General features: G+C 27.3%; 1 protein-coding gene across 2 annotated transcripts in view; it reads left to right on the top strand.

Annotated features, from left to right (window-relative positions):
- LOC135923387 (uncharacterized) overlaps positions 1–21,315 on the top strand; it is a 42,532-nt gene that overhangs the window by 14,311 nt on the left and 6,906 nt on the right. Inside the window, exons 2-11 of one of the 2 annotated variants that reach the window (XM_065458098.1) lie at positions 9,212–9,342; positions 13,007–13,343; positions 13,846–14,135; positions 15,022–15,141; positions 16,202–16,306; positions 16,668–16,889; positions 18,072–18,155; positions 18,824–18,944; positions 20,391–20,518; positions 20,747–20,825. In XM_065458098.1, coding sequence (XP_065314170.1) covers positions 9,212–9,342; positions 13,007–13,343; positions 13,846–14,135; positions 15,022–15,141; positions 16,202–16,306; positions 16,668–16,889; positions 18,072–18,155; positions 18,824–18,944; positions 20,391–20,518; positions 20,747–20,825 — 1,617 coding nt within the window. Of the gene's footprint in view, positions 1–9,211; positions 9,343–13,006; positions 13,344–13,845; positions 14,136–15,021; positions 15,142–16,201; positions 16,307–16,667; positions 16,890–18,071; positions 18,156–18,823; positions 18,945–20,390; positions 20,519–20,746; positions 20,832–21,315 lie in introns of both variants that reach the window. The other variant, XM_065458097.1, reaches the window with a different exon arrangement.

Raw genomic sequence — 21,315 nt, 5'->3', positions numbered from 1 at the left:
TTGTAAGATCACCCAAATTCTCGTTCACCCTAGTGATGAGAGAATTACAGAAGATAGTATTAAACGACACTAGAGTGCGACAATATCGCACTTACTGTAAATGCGGCTTTAAGAGATCAGCTTAACGAGTAAGAAAAAAGAAAATTTTGATTGTTTCTTGATGGCAATAAATCTTCTCAAGTGTAAAATTTTAATAATCATTTATATATCGATACCATCTTTATCTTAGGTCCATATGGTTGCTTTATTTCAAGGATTAAGTAAAATAATGTATTATTAGAACAAAATAGGAACATGATACTAGATTAATAAAAGTGTTAGACATAATTTTAGAAAATGGTTTAAGAGCTAATTATAAAGAAGAGCGTTTTTGGAGTATAAGAAATTAAGTATTTAGGAGACATATAATAAAAGTAAATGAAATTGTTCCTATTGTAAAGAATATAAATAAGATAGTGAACATGAGAGCACCGAATAACAAGAAGGAATTACAAGCTTTTTTAGGGGCTGCTAATTATTATTACAGAATTTTACGGAAATAGCTACACCGTTGTATTGAATTATTGAAGAAAAATAAAAAATTTGAATGGGGAATAATAGTACATAAGGAAAGTTTTGAAAAATTGAAAATAAAGATGATAGAAAAACCTATTTTGGATTGTTTTAATGAGAAACTAGATATTATTTTAGCAGTGGATCTAATGAAGGTATAGGAAGGAGCTTTGTTACGTAGAAAAGTCGATTTTATTTTTGTCAAGACAGTTTAACAGTAATGAAAAAAATTATTTATTCAATAATGAAAAAGAAGCGTTAGCAGTCAAGTTTGGTTTAACCAAATGTAGAGTATTTATAGGGGCGAAAGTTTTTAATATATAATAATCATAAGCCGTTGGTAGATTTGTTCAAAAAAAGACAATAATGCATTAATGATTTTTCCAAGATTGCAAAAATGGTTAGTTTTGGTTGGTAATTTCTATTTTGAATTAAAATTCAGGGCTGGTAAATAAAATTGTTTTACCAGTATTATCAAGATTGTTTAATAAAGATTTGAAATAGGAAAATAAATATAAAAATTTCCGCAAGATGGAGTATTTTTGCAAATTATATTTATGAGTTAAAATCTGGCGTCCTATGTTATACTGAATGTAAATACATTTTAAAAATGGTATTTATGGGGGAGGGGGGATTTTCATTATATCAAGACGATCGAGAAATTTAAATTCTTATCATTTTAAGCGCCAAAACGCCAATATCGGTAAAACTACAAATCGGGGCTAAAACGATAAAAATCGAGTACGTATTGGCCGCTATCCAATAAGGTAGGACCAACTTCGCGCTTTTTTTAAAAAATAATGGCTTAGTTTTCGGAAAAACTAAGAAGAAGAGAAGTTTCTCGTTCCATTTATGAAAATGCTTTTTTTTTAAAAAAATCAATTTTGAAGATTATTTTATTTGGAGCCAAATTTTAACCGCGAAAATCTTGAATAAATGAGACGGTGAAAATTAATCTCTACATTTCTAAATTCTAATATAGCGAGGGCCGCCGTGAAGTTTGTTCCACCATTTTATTCTTTGAATATATCTCAAAAACGGTGATAGTTACAAATCGAGTTAAAATCGGTACAAACCCGTGATAGATAAACCATTAAAAATCTAAAATGGCTCCGCCAACTTCACAGACCCTCTTTATCTTTTCTTATTTGCCAATGCGCATGCCACTTTGCAAAATGGATATATTCATTGATATCTGTTTTGCCATTTTTTTTTTGTTAAAATTTTTAGAATTTCTAGGTCTGGTCAAACCATTTTTAACCACTAAATAAAATCTTATTATAGATGATTACTACGCCCAGAGAAAAATTATTCTTATTATATTAATGTATTTTAAAAGATTTTACCATATTTCTTCAAAATTTTGAAATAAATAAATTTTTATCAATATTTTTTTAAAAAAACCACAATATTTTTATTACAATTATTTTATATTAAATAATAATAAAAAAAATAATGGTACCAATCACACCCCTTCAAGGTGAAAACAGAGAGAAAATAGATATTATCAATAATTTTTTTCGCGAAGTAATTTGAAATTGTTGGAATTAATTAGTGTAGAAAAATATTGAAAATATTATGATTCGAGTGGGTTTAACCTCTAAAAATAGAAAATGTTTTTTTATTTGTAATTTCTACTTTCTTTCTTTTTTTTTCTCATTTTGTTTTTTAAAAATATACTAATAATTTCAAGTTTATTTAACTGCTCCATCATTTGCTAATTTTTTATTTAATAATGATAATTTTAACCCCTTAAAGCGTATATAACAAATAATTATATAAAATAAAATCACCGATTTTTAATAAACAAAAAGAAAAATACAATTGAATTTTGACAATGAGTTAGTTCTTAGTTATGAAACATTCCCTTCAATCCTATCTTGGAATGTAGAGTCTGCTCTGAGTTAATGTTAAACGAGAACTAAATGTTCTGTTGAACGAATAGGTATTTTACTTTTCCTGTTTTTAGATCTCAACTGCCAAATTCTATCTAATCATTACCTGTCCCGTTATTTTTCTACCGTCTCTCTAACCCCACTTTAGCGGCATGATCTGGAGGAATAAAAAAAATATTATAACCTTTCAACAATTCATCTCCAACTCTTAGCTAGATGCTTGACTAGGTTTAGTTCCATAAGAAAACAAATTGTTCGAAATTGGGAATCGAAACAGTGACCTTCCGCTCCTCAGTCAGGATTTATATTTCTGTCTATTTCTTTCTTTCTTTCTCTTTCTTTCTTTCTTTCTTTCTTTCTTTCTTTCTTTCTTTCTTTCTTTCTTTCTTTCTTTCTTTCTTTCTTTCTTTCTTTCTTTCTTTCTTTCTTTCTTTCTTTCTTTCTTTCTTTCTTTCTTTCTTTCTTTCTTTCTTTCTTTCTTTCTTTCTTTCTTTCTTTCTTTCTTTCTTTCTGAGTTTAAATCACATGTGAACAGTAGCGATCAAAACCCCCCAAAATACCGATTTAATTCAACGCTGCCTCAAAACATAAACTTTTCCTCTTAAACTTGCACTTAGGAGAATTTATATACTTTTTTAAATAATCGAATTTTAATTCCTCCATTTAAATCTCCATTTTGAATTTATATCTGATAACCTGCATGTGCATAGTCCATTTTTAAGATTCCGGCTCAGATGTTGGAATATTTAATCATTTTTAATGGCTTTCAACAGGAAATGGGAAAAAAATGAGGAGCAAATGAGTGTTAAAACGGCCCCAGCTTGGGTTTCGTAAAAAAAATTAAAATTCCATTTTATGGGTCGGGTTCTGGGGGTGGCCTGCAGGTCGCGATATATCTAAAAGAATGGTGAAATTGTAAGCCCGAAATTTGGGAATTATTTTTATAGTAAATATTTGCTATCAATTTTCTCATCTTAAAGTTAGGTCCCCTTTTGCCTTTAAAATCTATTATGTATATAAGCATCTTATGGGTGTGGGCTGTGCTTATTTTGTCCTTTCCTCATCAGCCCATAGACGTTTAAGTAATAGTCCTTGGACTATTATGTGTACAAGTACGTGCGGCTTGCCCACAAACGTGTGAAGGGCTCCTCATTTTTATCCCCTTTTTAATTTGTCCAGTCAGATGGATTATGAGGAAAACCTAACGTAGCTCTGTTGTATCCACAACTAGAGGGCGAAAACGTTCTATATCACGTATCACGTAAATATATATTTTTTAAATATTAATTAGTATATATATATATTTTTTTAAATATTAAAATAATATATATTTCCTAAAATATTAATAATATCTTAAAATATCACGTAGATGCTATTTTTACTTCCAAAAAAAAATGCACTTTCTTATATAGAATCGTCCCAAGGACGGCTTTTTAAAGTTAAAACGAAAAAAGTTATTCTTCCTACTTCTTCTTTTTTTCCATGTTCGTGTCACAAGTGAGATTTGTTTTTATAGGAATTAGCTAGAAAAAAGAATTTTATTATTAACTTTAATTTAAATAACGATGCGATTTTATGGTGTATTATATATAAAAATTTCAGACCGGCAACCCCCCTTTTCTCGCTCTTTTTTTTGGAATAAATTCCAATTCCCTAAGCCATTATATATTAAAAAGGAGGGCTGCGAAAGGTCCAATTTTTAGATCTAGCCCGGAATTTCTCAACTCGAGTCGGGTTACCGGGTTTAACCAATTTTTTTTCTCGGATATTGCGGGACCGGAAAAAATAATTTGTTCGACTTTATACTAATGTCAGTTAATATCATAAGGATCGGGTCACCTTACCAGATATATGGTGGTCGGCTAAAACCGGAAGTTGACCATTTTTTATCGGATCCTGAAGTGATTCTGAACTAATCCTGATTGACTTACAAAATTTATATTAGGATTTTCTTAAAATGATCCAAATTTGAATTATATCCTTTTTTAAGCATAATCCCCTCCCCCTCCCGCTAAGATATGCATGTAACTAGTGTTGTTAAAATGGCTCTATTTCTAGCCGATTTTTAAAAACGGCTAGCTCAATATTTTAGCCAGAAAAATTTTGCATAAATCTCGAGATTAGGCTAATAGATGTCCAAGAAGGAAGGAAAGAAGGAAGGACCTTTGTGCCATCTATGGTCAAAATCTTCAGGCTTGCTTGACATTTTTCTGGTTAAAATATTGAATTAAATTGTTTTTAAAAAATCGCTTCAAAATCGAACCTTCTGGGAATTTATTAATGAAAATGAGAAAACTAAATTTTGATAAATATTTCTTAAAATTTATTTGTAAATTGGTATTTGGAATACGAAATAATAATTAATAAAAATTAAAAGGTGATAAGATAAAAACTATGTATTTTTTTTTGTCAAACAAATTTAATTTATTTTTTGAAACTTAAATTTATTTTTAACCTTTTAATTTTATTGCTTTATTTGTATTTTTAAATTAACAAAAATTCTTTCTTTTTTACCTTTTCAAATATATTTCTTTAAAAAAAACAACTTTATTTCATAAAGTTTGCCATAAATAACATCATTTTCTCTAATTAAATATCTCGCTTCTTATGAAAATTCAATTCCTTTTCTCTATATTTCTTTTTCTTAATTTTAAACAAACAAAAAAAAATTTAGATATAACCTTAAGAATATATTCGATTCCGATATAAATTTACTTTAAAAAATTGCAAAATCAAAAAAATTTATCACTTAAAAAAACAAATTAATTTACATAAAAAGTTTACATTATATAATCAGTGTTGTTAAAAGTTACTTTTAAAAGTAGCGCTTACTTTTTACGCTACTTTGGATTTTTTTTTTACATATCTTCCCTATTCCACAAATAAAAAAAATATATTACTAAAATTTTAAAATATATATAATTTATTTATTTTATTGTATTTCAAATAAATAATAACATTTCCATACTATCATCCCTACTAAGTCCTAGAGCGACTATCAGGAAGTTTAAGCTATGACTATAGTGTTGTTAGACGGCTTGTAGTGATGTTAAACGGCTCGTTTTGAGACGATTTTTAAAAACGGCTAACTCAATATTTTAGCCATAAAAAATATTGCCTAAGCCTCGAGATTTCGCTAATAGATGTCCAAACCTTTGTTCCTTCTGCAAACAAAATCTTCAGACTTGCGTAATACTATTCTGGATGAAGTATTGAGTTAGCCGTTTTTAAAAATCGGCTCAAAACGAGCCATTTAACAACACTAACAGCTTGGTTTGAGTCAATTTTTAAATACCCTGACAATTTTTTTTTAAAAGATATAGATTCGATTTATTTTAATAAATTTTGATTTTAAAAAAAACCAATAGATAAAAACTTCCTTACATTTTTTTTTAAAAAAAATAATTTTAATTTAAGGGCGTAATTTAGAATCTTGCAAAAAAAAATATTCAAAAAATAAAAATAAAAAAGATTAAAAATCATTTTTCGTTCATTCACTAATTCGATTACATTAATAGGTTAAGGTTTAAAACGACCACGGGTGGGGCTACGATGAGCCAATGGATAAGTGGCAACCATTTTTTAAAAAAATAAATAAATAAATAATGTTAGACTAAAATATCTTATATATCTATATTTTTGTGGGATCTATAAATTAACATTATTTGATCGAATAATTTTTATTCTCTCTATCTCTAGGCATGCAGGAAATCCAAATAGAAATTGTTTGAATAAAAACTAATTACTTGGTGGTTAATGTTGGTTTACACAAAATTATAATATATATATATATATATTATACTATCTTATCTCAAGTCAAATTAAAATTTAAATAATTATCCCCATTTCGCTATTCTTAGTTGATGAGGCAACGTATTTTGAAATATTTTTTGTTATCATTCACTTCTTCTATTAAAATATCGAATTTCGTTATCTAGATCTATAATCTATAACTCTTTATATTTAAAAATCATTTTTTTTTTATTTTTTTTATTTAAAAAAACATAAACTATTTTCTATTTATACATAATTATTTTTTGTTGATTCACTTAATAAACTCAATTAGGTTTCGTTGCGTTCACGAGAAAGAAAAAAGAATGAAAGAAAAGAAAGAATGAAAGAATAGAAAGAATGAAAGAATAGAAAGAATGAAAGAGAAAGAATGAAAGAAAGAAAGAATGAAAGAAAGAAAGAATGAAAGAAAGAAAGAATGAAAGAAAGAAAGAATGAAAGAAAAGAAGAAGAAAAAAGAACGCGTTTTATTTTAAATTCCTGATCACTTGCTTAAAAAGACGTTATAAAGATAATAATTTATCTTAAATATTCTTATATAAATATTTTTTATAAGATATCTCTAGCGCGGTCCGATTAGAATCAATTGGATTACCCTAAAATCAATCTTTAAAATCCGGGTTGAATCATAAAACCCGGCCCGGACCCGCTAAATATCTAAATTTTTTTCAACGACTTTATCTATTCCTTCTTTCAAACTCTTGCTATTCCATTTTAGGATTGCCATTCTCTTCCGTTCCATTTCCGGCTATTCTAGCCTTCGACAATTCTTAAAAAAATAATAAATAACCAACCCGTGTGTGGGGGGGGGGTGAACTTAATTAATGTTAGTCAGAGATAAATGAACTGGATATTTTTCTCTTGGTTTAATTTGACTAAAAATTTTGGAAAATCAGAATTATTATTTTAAAAAAAGAAGTAGAAGAAAATGGGTCACTCATAAATTGTCAAGTTTTAAAAATCATGATTTCATATCTTTTCTTTTATATTTATATAATCAACTTTTCCAAAAGATTTTTCTATTAAAAATGGAAATGAACTTCTCTTGCTTTTCCTCTTATTAAAAAACACATTGCATTCATTTTTACAATGTATAATATATGTAAAACATTTCATTTTTTTAATATCGATTATTATAAATAAATTTGTAAATTAAAAATTATATTTAATATTAACATAAGTGCAACACTTATTTAAAATGCCATATTTATATAACACATAAATTATTATTAATATATAGTGTATATAAAATATAATGTGTTTTTTAAACTTTAAATTTAATTTATTTTATATATGATAAAAAAAAAATATCCCTAATATGAAGAGACATGATTTACTATTTAAAATCGATCATGAGAATTGAACGAAACTGTTTTCAAATGGATCTGATTGATTTTTTTTCAGAATGCCTCAAACAAACAAGATTTTTGGATCAAATTTTTTATCAATTGATTAAAATCACAATTTTTTTTGATCATCTTTCTTAATATGAATCTTCAATTATAATGATCTTCAAATAGTGTTGTTTTTATAAATGGCCCGATTAAAATTTTAGCCAAAATAATATTTATGTAATCCTGGTGATTTTTGCCCCTTAGGTGGCAGAGAAAATTTTGGGTAAAACAAATCTTTGATATATTTTTTTTTATCACACTCTGTTTAGTTCAATATTATGAGGTCTTTAATACGCAATCCTAACATTTATTCTTGTCGCTCAAAATCTTGTGGAGAAATCTTTGAAGAGACCATATCAAATGATTTTAGTCGTGAAAGATTTTATATATGTCAGCGTCAATCATATTTTGAGCGCCTAATCTATACATCTGATTTTTATCAGAAATATATTCTGTCATGTTTGGAATACCTATCTTATGAACTGTAGACAATTTTTGCTGGTAAACCTTTGGGTCATTTATAACTTATATAGAAAAAAAATATATGGAAAATTTACCATAATTTACAGAGTTGTTAAAAGATACTTTTTAAATGGATCTAGATACAGATACAACGTCTAAAATAATATCTAGATACAGATTATTTAATCAAAAATCTATCTAGATACAGATACCACTATATTAAGTTTAAAAGTTCATGAAAAAATTCTCTGAAATTCAGAGGGTATGTTATTCCAGGGCATACATTTCCGGTAAAATCAGATTTTTAAATTTAAAAAAAAAACGCGCTCTAAATACGATAAAACATTGCCGGAAAAAAACACATTGATGCTAGCTAACATATGTAAAGATCCATTAAAAAAAAATTTGAATATATGAGCGAAATAGACACCTAAAACCAGCTTCATAATTTTTTTAGTTGAAGTTTGTGATCTGCATCGGGCCTAATTTTTCAAGCCCGACTCGGCCAGAAATTTATTTGATAAAGTTTTACCCGGCCCGGCCCGAATTTATTTAAATATGGAAATTTATTAATTACTCAAAATAAACGATATTTGTTATTTGGCGTCTTACTTTCTATAAATATAAAATCACATATTTTTATTTACATATAAAATTCAACATTAAAATTGATAAATTTAGATATATTTTAAAAAATTTCTAAGGCCCGACCCCATCCGGCGATCTCTAGTTGAAGTCATCATTTAAATATATTTAATAAATTGATATATTAAAAAATTCCAAATATAAATAAACCGAAAACATAATAAAATTATATCAAAAAATTTTGAGCTTATATACACAAATTATTGTTTTAAAATTATTCCTTATTTTCTTATAGGAATTATTTTTAACTTTTATACATCACCAACATAAATTAATATTTGGAAAATTAAAAAAAATAATTTTTTATAAAATACAAAATAAATGAATTGTAATTAATCGAATTTATAAATCGGTTATCCCACACGCGACACTTGTATTAAATTTTAAAAATCAAATTAAAAAAATATATTAAAATATGGAATTTGACAAATATTAACCCAGTTTTAATAATATTTTTTTTTTCTATTCCAGTAGTTACGGAGGATAATCATGAAGTGTGGAGGACCAAGATCGCCCAGAATAACCTAATTCTGTCACAAATCGAGCTGACGGGTGATCAGATAGACCATCTTCACGAAGACATTCTGAATCTCGAGAAAAAGGTTTAATGTTCCTCTTTTTTTTAAAAAAAAATAAAAGATATCTTATTAATTGTCGATAAATAAATTTCTCCCCCTTTTAAACCTAACAAAATGGCGTAGCCGAAAAACTATAGACACTCAGCCTAGAGGAATAAAAATGATCTGTTATCACAAATGACAAGGGAAAAAATATAATGTCACTAAAATTCGGCCAAGGTGCGAGATACTATTTTTTATTCAATATTGGAATGATACTTTTTTTTAAAAAAAAACAACTTTATTTAAGGGGTTAATCTGCGCGTGCGCTGTTCTATTTCGATATTAAGAGACGGTAGTATAATAATTACCATTATATAATACAACTTTTAGATTTAAAAAAAAACTCATGTTTTTGAGTTAAATTAAATTTATATTTTAAATTTTAAAAAGTTTAATTTAAATTATAAATTATAAATAAATATAAGTAGAAATTATGATGAAAAGTATATTATATAAAATACATAATAACTTAAAGTATCTTTAACTTTTAAATATATAAAGTATAATATTTTTAATTATTCCTCATAAAAAAAATATATATACATAATTAATTAAGAAAAAAACATAAGAGAAAGTTCATAATAAAATTATTTTATTTTGGGAAACTAGTTCAATTTATTTTTTTTCTTCTTCTTATCCTTTCTTCAACTTCTTTTAGCGGAACATGTTCAAAAGAATATTTCTTAGAAACTTGCAAAAGGATCTAAGAACATTTTCTCTCTTGATTTAGAATCCCCCCCCCTCCCCTACTCCACCGAAATTTTTTGATGATCCTTAAAATTTCGTATATATATATATATGACCTGTCAACTACCTGCTATTTTTTTATATTTTTACTTGATATCTTTTTTCCAATTTAAAAAGAAATATTTAATTTTTATATATATACACCTCTGAAATAAAACGACATTTCAAAAATTATTATATTATATAACATCGAAAATGTAAAGCGAGAAATGCAAGAATAAACAATGTTACCTTTTTTTAAAAAAAGCAGTTATTCAGGTGTCGAAATTTGTCGCGAAATGACCCAATTACTACTTTTTTTTAAAATTTGACAAAAAAATGAATTAAATTTATATATTGGAACTGGAGTGAGTGACGTTTCTTCTCGAAATATAAATTTTCCGGATTTATGTGACAGCCTTTACCTTTTAATTAAGTATAAATTTTTTTTTTTATTTTTTAAGAAAGAAAAAAACATTAATTACTCACTCATTTAAGTATCAATGAATAATAACTTTCTTTCTTTTCTTTTCTTTCTTTTTTTCTTTCTTTCTTTCTTTCTTTCTTTCTTTCTTTCTTTCTTTCTTTCTTTCTTTCTTTCTTTCTTTCTTTCTTTCTTTCTTTCTTTCTTTCTTTCTTTCTTTCTTTCTTTCTTTCTTTCTTTCTTTCTTTCTTTCTTTCTTTCTTTCTTTCTTTCTTTCTTTCTTTCTTTCTTTCTTTCTTTCTTTCTTTCTTTCTTTCTTTCTTTCTTTCTTTCTTTCTTTCTTTCTTTCTTTCTTTCTTTCTTTCTTTCTTTCTTTCTTTCTTTCTTTCTTTCTTTCTTTCTTTCTTTCTTTCTTTCTTTCTTTCTTTCTTTCTTTCTTTCTTTCTTTCTTTCTTTCTTTCTTTCTTTCTTTCTTTCTTTCTTTCTTTCTTTCTTTCTTTCTTTCTTTCTTTCTTTCTTTCTTTCTTTCTTTCTTTCTTTCTTTCTTTCTTTCTTTCTTTCTTTCTTTCTTTCCTTATTTTTCTTTCTTTCTTTTTTTCATTATCTTTCTTTCCTTATCTTTCTTTCTTTCCTTATCTTTCTTTCTTTCCTTATCTTTCTTTCTTTCCTTATCTTTCTTTCTTTCTTTCCTTATTTCTTTCTTTCCTTATTTTTCTTTCTTTCCTTTTCTTTCTTTCCTTATTTTTCTTTCTTTCCTTATTTTTCTTTCTTTCTTTTTTTCATTATCTTTCTTTCCTTATCTTTCTTTCTTTCCTTATCTTTCTTTCTTTCTTTCCTTATTTCTTTCTTTCCTTATTTTTCTTTCTTTCCTTTTCTTTCTTTCCTTTTCTTTCTTTCCTTTTCTTTCTTTCCTTATTTTTCTTTCTTTCTTTTTTTCCTTATCTTTCTTTCCTTATCTTTCTTTCTTTCCTTATCTTTCTTTCTTTCCTTATCTTTCTTTCTTTCCTTATCTTTCTTTCTTTCTTTCCTTATCTTTCTTTCTTTCCTTATTCTTTCTTTCTTTCTTTCCTTATTCTTTCTTTCTTTCTTTCTTTCTTTCTTTCTTTCTTTCTTTCTTTCTTTCTTTCTTTCTTTCTTTCTTTCTTTCTTTCCTTATTTTTCTTTCTTTCTTTTTTTCATTATCTTTCTTTCCTTATCTTTCTTTCTTTCCTTATCTTTCTTTCTTTCTTTCCTTATTTCTTTCTTTCCTTATTTTTCTTTCTTTCCTTTTCTTTCTTTCCTTATTTTTCTTTCTTTCCTTATTTTTCTTTCTTTCTTTTTTTCATTATCTTTCTTTCCTTATCTTTCTTTCTTTCCTTATCTTTCTTTCTTTCTTTCCTTATTTCTTTCTTTCCTTATTTTTCTTTCTTTCCTTTTCTTTCTTTCCTTTCCTTTTCTTTCTTTCCTTATTTTTCTTTCTTTCCTTATTTTTCTTTCTTTCTTTTTTTCCTTATCTTTCTTTCCTTATCTTTCTTTCTTTCCTTATCTTTCTTTCTTTCTTTCCTTATCTTTCTTTCTTTCCTTATTCTTTCTTTCTTTCTTTCCTTATTCTTTCTTTCCTTATTCTTTCTTTCCTTATTCTTTCTTTCCTTATTCTTTCTTTCCTTATTCTTTCTTTCTTTCTTTCTTGGAATATTTTTTCTAAAAAAATTACATTTTGTGATCTTCAAATTGATAGTAAGCATAACGTGTGTAAGTTAAACTTTATATTAATTTGTCGAACTATTATAAGATAGATAAATTTGAGTAAAATTCTTAATATATATTTTATCCAATTACTTGGCTCTACCCGGGTTTCTGAAAATGGCCCGGATTATTTAAAAATAAATTCGGCCCAGTTCGGGTTTTATATTTTCGCGACCGAGTACATCTCCTGTTTATTTTAAAAAAAATTATGCCGGGCTTTGGTCCGAGCTTGCAGGTTCATTTTTGTAATTAACGAGAGGAAATGTTAAAATTAGGGACTTCCCAATGACATATGATAATACTTAGGACGATGCATTCATTAAAAGTGTACATCATTGAAAACAGCTGGGGACGCCATTTTGATTGCCCATATCATTATTAAAAATTTTAAACTAGAGGCCAATTTATTTCTTAAGTCTAGAATTGCCTGATCATCGAGACAATAGGGAAGCGAGTTATCAATTTATTAATATTTTTTAACATGAGAATAATTACTACATGGGTTGCCAAAATGGCGGGTCCAGCTGATTTGCTTTCAACGACGCTTTCAAATGCATTATTATAAATGCATCGTCAGTCTAGGTATTATTACATGTCATTGGAACTTCCTCTATATAATTAAATGAATGTATGTTTATTAATTAACTTAATTTATTATTTTTATTTTTTAAAAAAAAATACTTCCCAAAAAATAAATAAAAAAATGAAAGTTAAATGGTTTTGAATTAATTAATTTTTTTGAATATTCACAAAAAAAAAAAACTAAAACAGATGGTCAGCACTTTAGGCCTCAAAATTTTGAATGCTTTATTCCACAAGGAAACAGATATAGCGCAGAATTCTCTACCGATCAATTTGGCTTATCGCCCAGATCCCGTGGACGGACCGTCGATGACAACTCGTGCAGTCAAAGAAAATGACGAACGCGATGACGTCATAAAGAATATCGACTCCGGTAACAATTACGTCTACATACCTAACTGTAGGAATAACAATCTGGTGAGCGAGGAGTTGATAAACCTCCTGGACGCCATGATATTGGATCAGCCCCATTCGGAATCCAATTCATCCTCGAAACAAATGAAAGAAACCCGAATGATTTGCCATGGTTTTTCTAAATTTTTATTTAAAGATTTAATTAGGGATTTCAGCTTGGTATATAACATTTTTATCTCGCAATGTAACGGTCTATGCTTATCAATTTTAATCCATATCACGTGGTAGCTAACACGAAAATGATAAATTAACCTTTCTTTAGCTTACAATCAAGCCATATTATTTTTTTAAAAAATGCTAATAAAGTGATCCTCAAGTCTTAAAACGATACTTAATTTTTGGATGATATTTTTCAAAATACCGTTACTTTTATAATTCTAAACGATATTATACTAGGGTAGTTCTTTCCTGCACTTTTTATTGATAAGTATTTTATTGCGGTGATTTACCCAGTTAATCGTGAACGAACTCTCATTGAATATAAAAAAAATTTATGGTTTGTTTTTAGCTAGCTTGAACCCTTTAATCCCGGTTTCAAAAGACGATTTTCCGCGAATATCTCCATCGATCTTTATAATAATTTTACATTATTTAAAAAAAAAAAATGAATAAAGACGAGGGCATAGAATCCGACACCGTATCCGGGAAAAGTGATAATCCAAAAGAAAATGGCGATTACATAACTCACAAAAAAACGATAAGTAACGATTCCTTTACGACCAGCGAAAAATCTTACAACTCTCTGACAGCCTTGTCCACGTCTTCCGACGAAGAGAGTCATAATCATACCAATGATGGCGATAATAATTTGAAGCAAAAGTTAGTCGGGAATGGAGCTAGTTTAGACCAACGAGAAGTACCAGTTGAGCAAAATGGAGGATTATCTTTAAAAGAACTCTTAAAAGTGAGCCTTTTTTTAAAAAAAAATAACCCCATACCTAATCAATTTGTTAATAAATAACAGTGTTTTTAATGGCTACTCCTTAAAAATACGCGTTATTATCTATTAGCGACTATTTTTAAAATGTAATTTAGCTACTTTAAACAAATACAAAAATGCTTGAATTTTTATTTTATTCTTTATATTAGGCTGTGTTCTAGTTCATCTTTTTTTTAGAAAGAAATGAATGAAAGAAAATAAAAAAGAAAGAAAATACTAGAGTTGAAACTAAACGAAATAATTAAAAGATCTATTTCTTTATATTGCATCATAATAATAAAAATATTATCTATATTAAATATTATTACCCCCTAAGTCTAGAAGCGGCTATTACTGAGTACATCATTTCTCTATTATTTTGAACAACAATTTATAGTTTTCTCATCTTTGGACCGGTTTTTTGCCATAAAATATTTAAAGTTATCAAACAAAAAACGTCTCATTTTTAAAAAAAAGGTTTCCAAAAATCATCACTTAATGTTAATAATACATTAATTTACCACCAATTAAGTGATAAACATTTTTTTTCCCCCCTAGAATCTTTTATGGTAAATACTAGGTTTTTTTTTCCTTTGAGAAGGTGTATGTATTTACAGTGCCTGAAAAATACTCTTTCACTCCGCCATTCATGTTATCTTTATCTCGATGATCCTCAAAATGGGAATAAAGAATTCGCATTTTATCAATAATTGCATGTATCACAAAATTCTGCAGGATTCAAAAGCTATAAGACAAAAAAAAACATTGAAATGAAATTCTAGATTTTTTTTATCGTTTATAAAACGAAAAAATTTATTAATTTTTTAAAACAAAATTAATTTTAAATTTTTTGTTTTGTTTTGAAAATTAGAAATGTACCGACAGAGAGAGATCCATCTACCCGTTTCTAAACGCTAGACAAATCGAAATCAAATACGAGAATGATTGCAAAATGTTAGCCATGGGAACAGATTCAGCTTTAAAAGCCAATGTTTGTTTTTTTTAGAAAAAAATTGGAATATTACTTCATTACTGAGAGTAGTCTTGTTAAATTATCTAAATTTGACCATCTCTATTGTGGCTTAATCAAGCTTTTAGCCCTAAAAAATTGAATTAAGCTTCTAAGTTGAGTTTTCCAATATTTTTGGATAAAAAAATATGGCTATGCTGTTTTATAGTTTGACTAATATGTTAGGTAGTTTAACAACATTAATTGAGAGCTAGAAATAATTTTTTGTTAATTTTTGATCAAATTTTACCTTTTATAAATTGCCCTAAAAAAAATTTTATTTTTGTAATTTTCGTGCATGAAAATTTTTTTTTTCAAGATTTGAAATTGGAAGAAATTTTTTAAATAAATTCTTTTTATACTATTATAAAAAACAAAACAAAAAAAAAACCAGGCATATTCTATCATCAATAAATTGTATATCCGTGTTCATATTTGTTAATAATTTCCTAAGTATTCTCCAAGGACATAAAATAATAATACCTTCTGACAATGCATTCGTTAAAAGTGTACATCAATTAAAAACAGCTGGGGACGCTATTTTTGATTAACTATGTCGTTATTAAAAATTTTAAACGGGAGGCCAATTTATTCCTATGTCTGACACAAACTTTATTAAAGAATTGCCTGATCATCGAGATAATAAGGAAGCTAGTTATCAATTTAATAGTAGTTTTTGACATGAGAATAATTGCTATATTATGGGTTACCAAAATGGCGGGTCCATCTGATATGCATTCAACGACGCATTATGAATGCATCGTCAGTCTAGGTATTATTACATGTCATTGGTATTCTCTTGAATAAACTTTATTTTGTTGAGGTTAGAAATTTTACAGAGGACTTAGTAGTTTAAATAACAATAATTATACAATCTCAAATTATGGTAGATCAACATCTATTTACGATTATAATTAGTTACATCTGTAAATCCGACTGACTAATTTTAACTTGGCTAATCTTTTTTTTCACACAATCAATGGGGCTTTATTTCATAGATACAATACAATTTTTTTTCCCCCCTAATAAATAAATAAATTAGCCGATCGAGAAAATCTTCAGAAGCTCTAACATCGATCTTAAAGATATAACGGATCAAGAGACTAGTATCCCTTTGAAAAAATTTATTCCCCTTGACCTGAATGAAGTTAATAAATTCTTTTCAAATAGTGTTGTTAAATAGCCCGATTCGGATCGGTTTTAAAAAACGGTCCGATTAATATATTAAACAAAATAACATTGTGTAAGCTGGCAGAATTACTCGGACACACGATGCTTGCGTAATATGATTTTAGCTAAAATCTTAATCGTGCCGCTTTGAAAAATAGACCCAAATCAAATCGCTTTTTTTTTTATCAACACTACTTTTAATTTTATTTATTTAAGATACATACATATACATTTTTGAAAGAGTTATTTTAAAAACAACAACTAAGTTAATTTTCGAATACGAACATGTTTCAGTTAAGTTTTATTATAAATGATTTCTTATAATTTTTAAAAAAAAGAAAATCGAATGGGAAAATTTTTTACATAGCGTAAATCTCAGAAAAATTTCTAGTCCCCATAGCTCTAACCAAGAAATGACTCCGAGCCATGATATTACGACCCCATCAAGATACGCAGCCATCCATGATTTCGAGTTGAATAAAACTCTTTACGGAAACATCATGGAGGAACTCAAGTTCAATCTACCGGCATTGAAGAAGTGTCCTCTCACCGATAATGACGTAATAATGTTATAAGATTTTTTTTTTTTAAATTAGGAGGCATATGACCTTCTTAAAATTCTCCATTTTGAGCAGTGATACACCCTGTACCACTTTTTCTTTTTTGGCAATGCTGATTCTGAATAAGCCAATATTGCTGAGTTTAAAACATTTTCCAAAGGTTTATTTATAGTCCTTATTTATTTTTTTGCGGCACTATATCTCTTAAATATTCAATAAAATGCAACGCAATTTGATACATTTAAAACTAATTTTTTTTCCATCATCTTTTGCCCAACCTTTTTAAATGGGTCATGCTTTAGGCTTCTATCTATTTCCAATATTAGTTAACGCGAATTCGCAGATAAATATACAAAAATAGAGCATATTTTGCGTACTTTACCATGAATTCATGCTAACTATGAATGTAGGAGTTAATCCTAAATCTTTTTTTAAAAAGTTATTGATATAAACGATAATTAGCTCCTCAGGGAATTTTCAACTAAAGTAAATTTTTCTTGATTGGATGAAATATATTTAAAATAAAACAAATTTTTTGATTGGATGAAATAAATTTAGAATTAAACAATTTATTTGAAGTAAAGAGTAGGATTAAAGGTTTAAAGATATAAATGTCATTTTAAATAATAACTTGTCCGATATGACAGGTCGTGTAATTATAAAATTTCTGAAAATAAGAGGGGAAAACCTTTTATAATTATTTTTTTAATAAGGCTATGTCCAAAATATATCAAAAAATTCGATTGGCAAACTTTTAAAACTTTATCGAAAAGTAAATTCTAAATAAATTTCAAAAATTTAACATACGATTTCAAGTAAAATTTTAAAACTTCTGAAAGTTTCAAATTTTTTTTAAAAAAAAATAGATTTTGGACAGTTTAAATAAAAATAATAGATATTTTTAAAAGAAAAACTAACAATTTTTACCAAAAAAAATATATTTCAACTAAACCTTCTTATAGAGGGTTTCAATTTTTGAATAATATTGTATCTGGAAAAAAATAAAAATGGTATCGTTGTGCCAGAACCTTTCTTTCTTTCTTTCTTTCTTTCTTTCTTTCTTTCTTTCTTTCTTTCTTTCTTTCTTTCTTTCTTTCTTTCTTTCTTTCTTTCTTTCTTTCTTTGTATTTTTTTTTTAAAAAGTGTTATTTATTATTGTTATTTTTTTTTGTTGTTATAAAGAACAAAAAATTTAGCCATCAAGATGCCCACTCAGTATTGATCGACGAATTAAGAAACACGAGACCACTCTTGACTCCAATCCCGGTAAAAAAAAGTTTCTTTTTCAGTTGTCATTATTTATTTTATACGCTTTGTTAAAGACTATGCCCCAAAAATCATTTTTTAATAAAAAATTTGGAAAGTTTTGAAATTTTTCGAATTTTTAAAATTTGCTAAAGTTTTAAAACATTTCAAATTTTTTCAAAAATGAAATCCATTTTGTTAAATTTTTTTTTTGAATTGTTTTATATTTAATAATAGCTTATTTATTTTATTTTCATTTTAAAGTTTCTAAAGTTTGTGAATTTAATTTTAAAAAAAAATGTTTTTGGGCACAAGCCTAAATTTTTGTAATGTCATAGTGAAAATTTATGCTATATCTTTCCTTGTTCATTTCGTCAGTTTGTGTCACTAATATTCATACCTTAGCCAGGCCCGTACAAACGGAGATAATTAGTCTATTATATGATCTTGTATATTGATTTTAATCTCCTTTTCTTAGGGCCATTTTGCCCTCTGGCCGCCAAGGTATTTAAACGGCCCTGTAAGGTTAATTATTCATAAAATAAATTGCTTCAAAACATATTTGGGGACAATTTTATTTTAATTTTTTTTTAAAGCCATTAAACTTCATTTTATATCGTTAATTTATAAAACTAATAACGGAGCTCTAAATATTGATTATTTATAAAAAAAATTTTATTGCCATAAAGAAATCGAAAGATGACCATCATTCAAATTCCGTTAAAACTAGAAGAGAAGATTTGAATAAACACGAAAAGTTGATGCTCGATATAAGGAGCGGATCCAAACTTAGACCCGTTAAAACGATAGGTATTTATTTCTTAATATTGGAAAGAGCAAATTTATTGTTTTCCTTTTCCAATTTCGGGTCGATATAATAACCAAATTAACGTTATGTAAGGCTAATGATTTTGCTTGTGGCTGGAAGAAATGCTTGGACATCTATTTGCCTCGATGCTCACATAATATTATTTTAGCTTAAATCCCAAATCGGACTTTTTAACAACACTACCTTTATACTTATAAAATTGACCACCCCCCTCCCCCCATATCGATTTTTTTAAAAATGAGCTAATTCAATATTTTACCACCCAAAAAAACAAATATTACGCGCATTTAATATTTTGCTTTAGATGGCACAAGTTTGGACAATTCTATCAGTGAAATCTCGAGGCTTAGGCAATATTTTTCTCCCTAAAATATAAAATATTGGGTTATCCGTTTAACATCATTATACCCTTGGTTTAGAATACAATCGCGATAATTCGTATAGGTAATATAGAACATTTTATCACTTAAAATTTGGAATATTATTAGGCATAGGGATGCAAAAAAACATATAAGCACAATAAAATTGTTTTTTTTTTAAGAATGAAGGAGGAAAAAAACGAAACAAGCTTAAATATCATTTTAACGTAAAAATTCATCTTTCTTCTTGAGGGAAAAGGAGTATTCTTGGCCTTTATGGTGTTGGTGTACCCAATCCTCTTAATCTATAAAAATTTCAGTATCTGAAAGCCTTTAAAAGTATAAATAAAAGGTTATGGGGAGTAAAATATAGTAAATAATGCATAATAGTGTCTTCTTATAATAATAATATGTAAAAGAGGATTCGTTATGAGTATTGTTTATTGGTTTAGTTTTTTCATAAGGCCATGTCCAGTATCCTTTCATTGCTTATCTTTAAATTTGTCCATATATTATTGATGATGTCAAGATTAGTGACAAACTAAGATCAACAGGAGCATATTGGAAATAGTTTTACAGGGCGCATAGGGCAACTACCACTTTCCGTAAATTATAATTTAAGATGATTGTAATAATTTTAAAAAAAATTGCAATAAAATGGTGATAAATTATACTTTCTATATGGATGAAAGAATAACGTTTATTTTTTATTCCCCCCGAAAGAAACAATTATTTTTATCATCCCTTATTATGAAATATTAATAAATTATATTGTATTATAAAAGGTTTCCCCCTATCAAACCATACTTATATTCAGTGTTGTTTAATGGCACGTTTTGAGCCAATTTTTAAAAGCGGCTAACTCAATATTTTAGCTAAAATAAATATTGCCTCAGGGTCAAGATTTCGCTGATATATGTCTAGACCTTTGTGCCATCTATGAGCAAAATATTCAGGCTTGAGTATATATTTTTCTGAATAAGCCGTTTTTAAATATCGACTTAAAGCCTTCTTTCTTCCTTAACAACACTATTTATATTATATATATGTTTTTGTTCACATTTATAGATAAGACGATGCCAAAAATAGTTATAGATAAAGTTTTTAGCAATGTTTCCGATGAGTTCGGAGGTTATATGACATCAAATAGTTTTGACGGGGATTCAATGTATCAAACTATTTCCCTAAATATCGAAGTAAATTTTTTTTTTACTCTTTGCCGTTCCATATATTTATTTATTATTGTATTTAATATAAAATATAAATTAATATACTATGTTTCAGCTTAAAATGACATTTGCAAAAAAAAGACAAATTTTTGAAGGTCCATGTCTTGTCATTCCTTGACATTTTGAGAATAATTTGACTCTTAATTTTCAAAAATCTATTACATATAATATATTTCATCTCTTATATAAAAAAAGGATAATGAATATTCGGATGAAACATATTTGGAAACTAAAATTTTGACTCATCAAGGAATTCGAGTAGTTAGGCGGAAAAGTATAGGTTTTTTTTTACAAATTTTATTATTTTTATTTTATAAGTAGTTGGCACTAAAAATTGCTCTAAAATCCCTTCATAATCTTTCTCTAGGGAATCAGAAAGTTAAAAATTAGAGGAGATGTAACTTCCCTTCCCAGGTATGCTATACTCGAACGGAATTGATTTTTAGATATGATACATCAGGACGGGACAGGTCTAGAAGAAAAAGGATTCCGTCTTGTCAGGGAAGTCATATGCGAAGGCAGTCGGAGGGAGGGTTGGAGCTACAAGTAGGGCCGCCATACAAGCTGTTACTGGGGTCCCCAGGGCCGGATAAAGGGGGAAGGTGTCGTGAGTGAGTCATTCGTTGGGAAAAAGAAAGGCGTCAAGACATATTTATTTTTGAAAATAATAATGAGTCTTATATATATATATATTTTTTCGCGTTTATTATAATAATCAAATTTAGTAAAATCATCATGAAAGTGTATTTAGATTTTTTTTGATA

This window comes from Gordionus sp. m RMFG-2023, chromosome 2 (genome assembly GCF_954871325.1).
Source record: "Gordionus sp. m RMFG-2023 chromosome 2, tfGorSpeb1-WG-v2, whole genome shotgun sequence".
Classification (NCBI taxonomy): domain Eukaryota; kingdom Metazoa; phylum Nematomorpha; class Gordioida; order Chordodea; family Parachordodidae; genus Gordionus; species Gordionus sp. m RMFG-2023.
The sequence above is the reverse complement of the archived record's forward strand: the minus strand, read 5'-3'. Positions and strand labels throughout refer to the sequence as shown.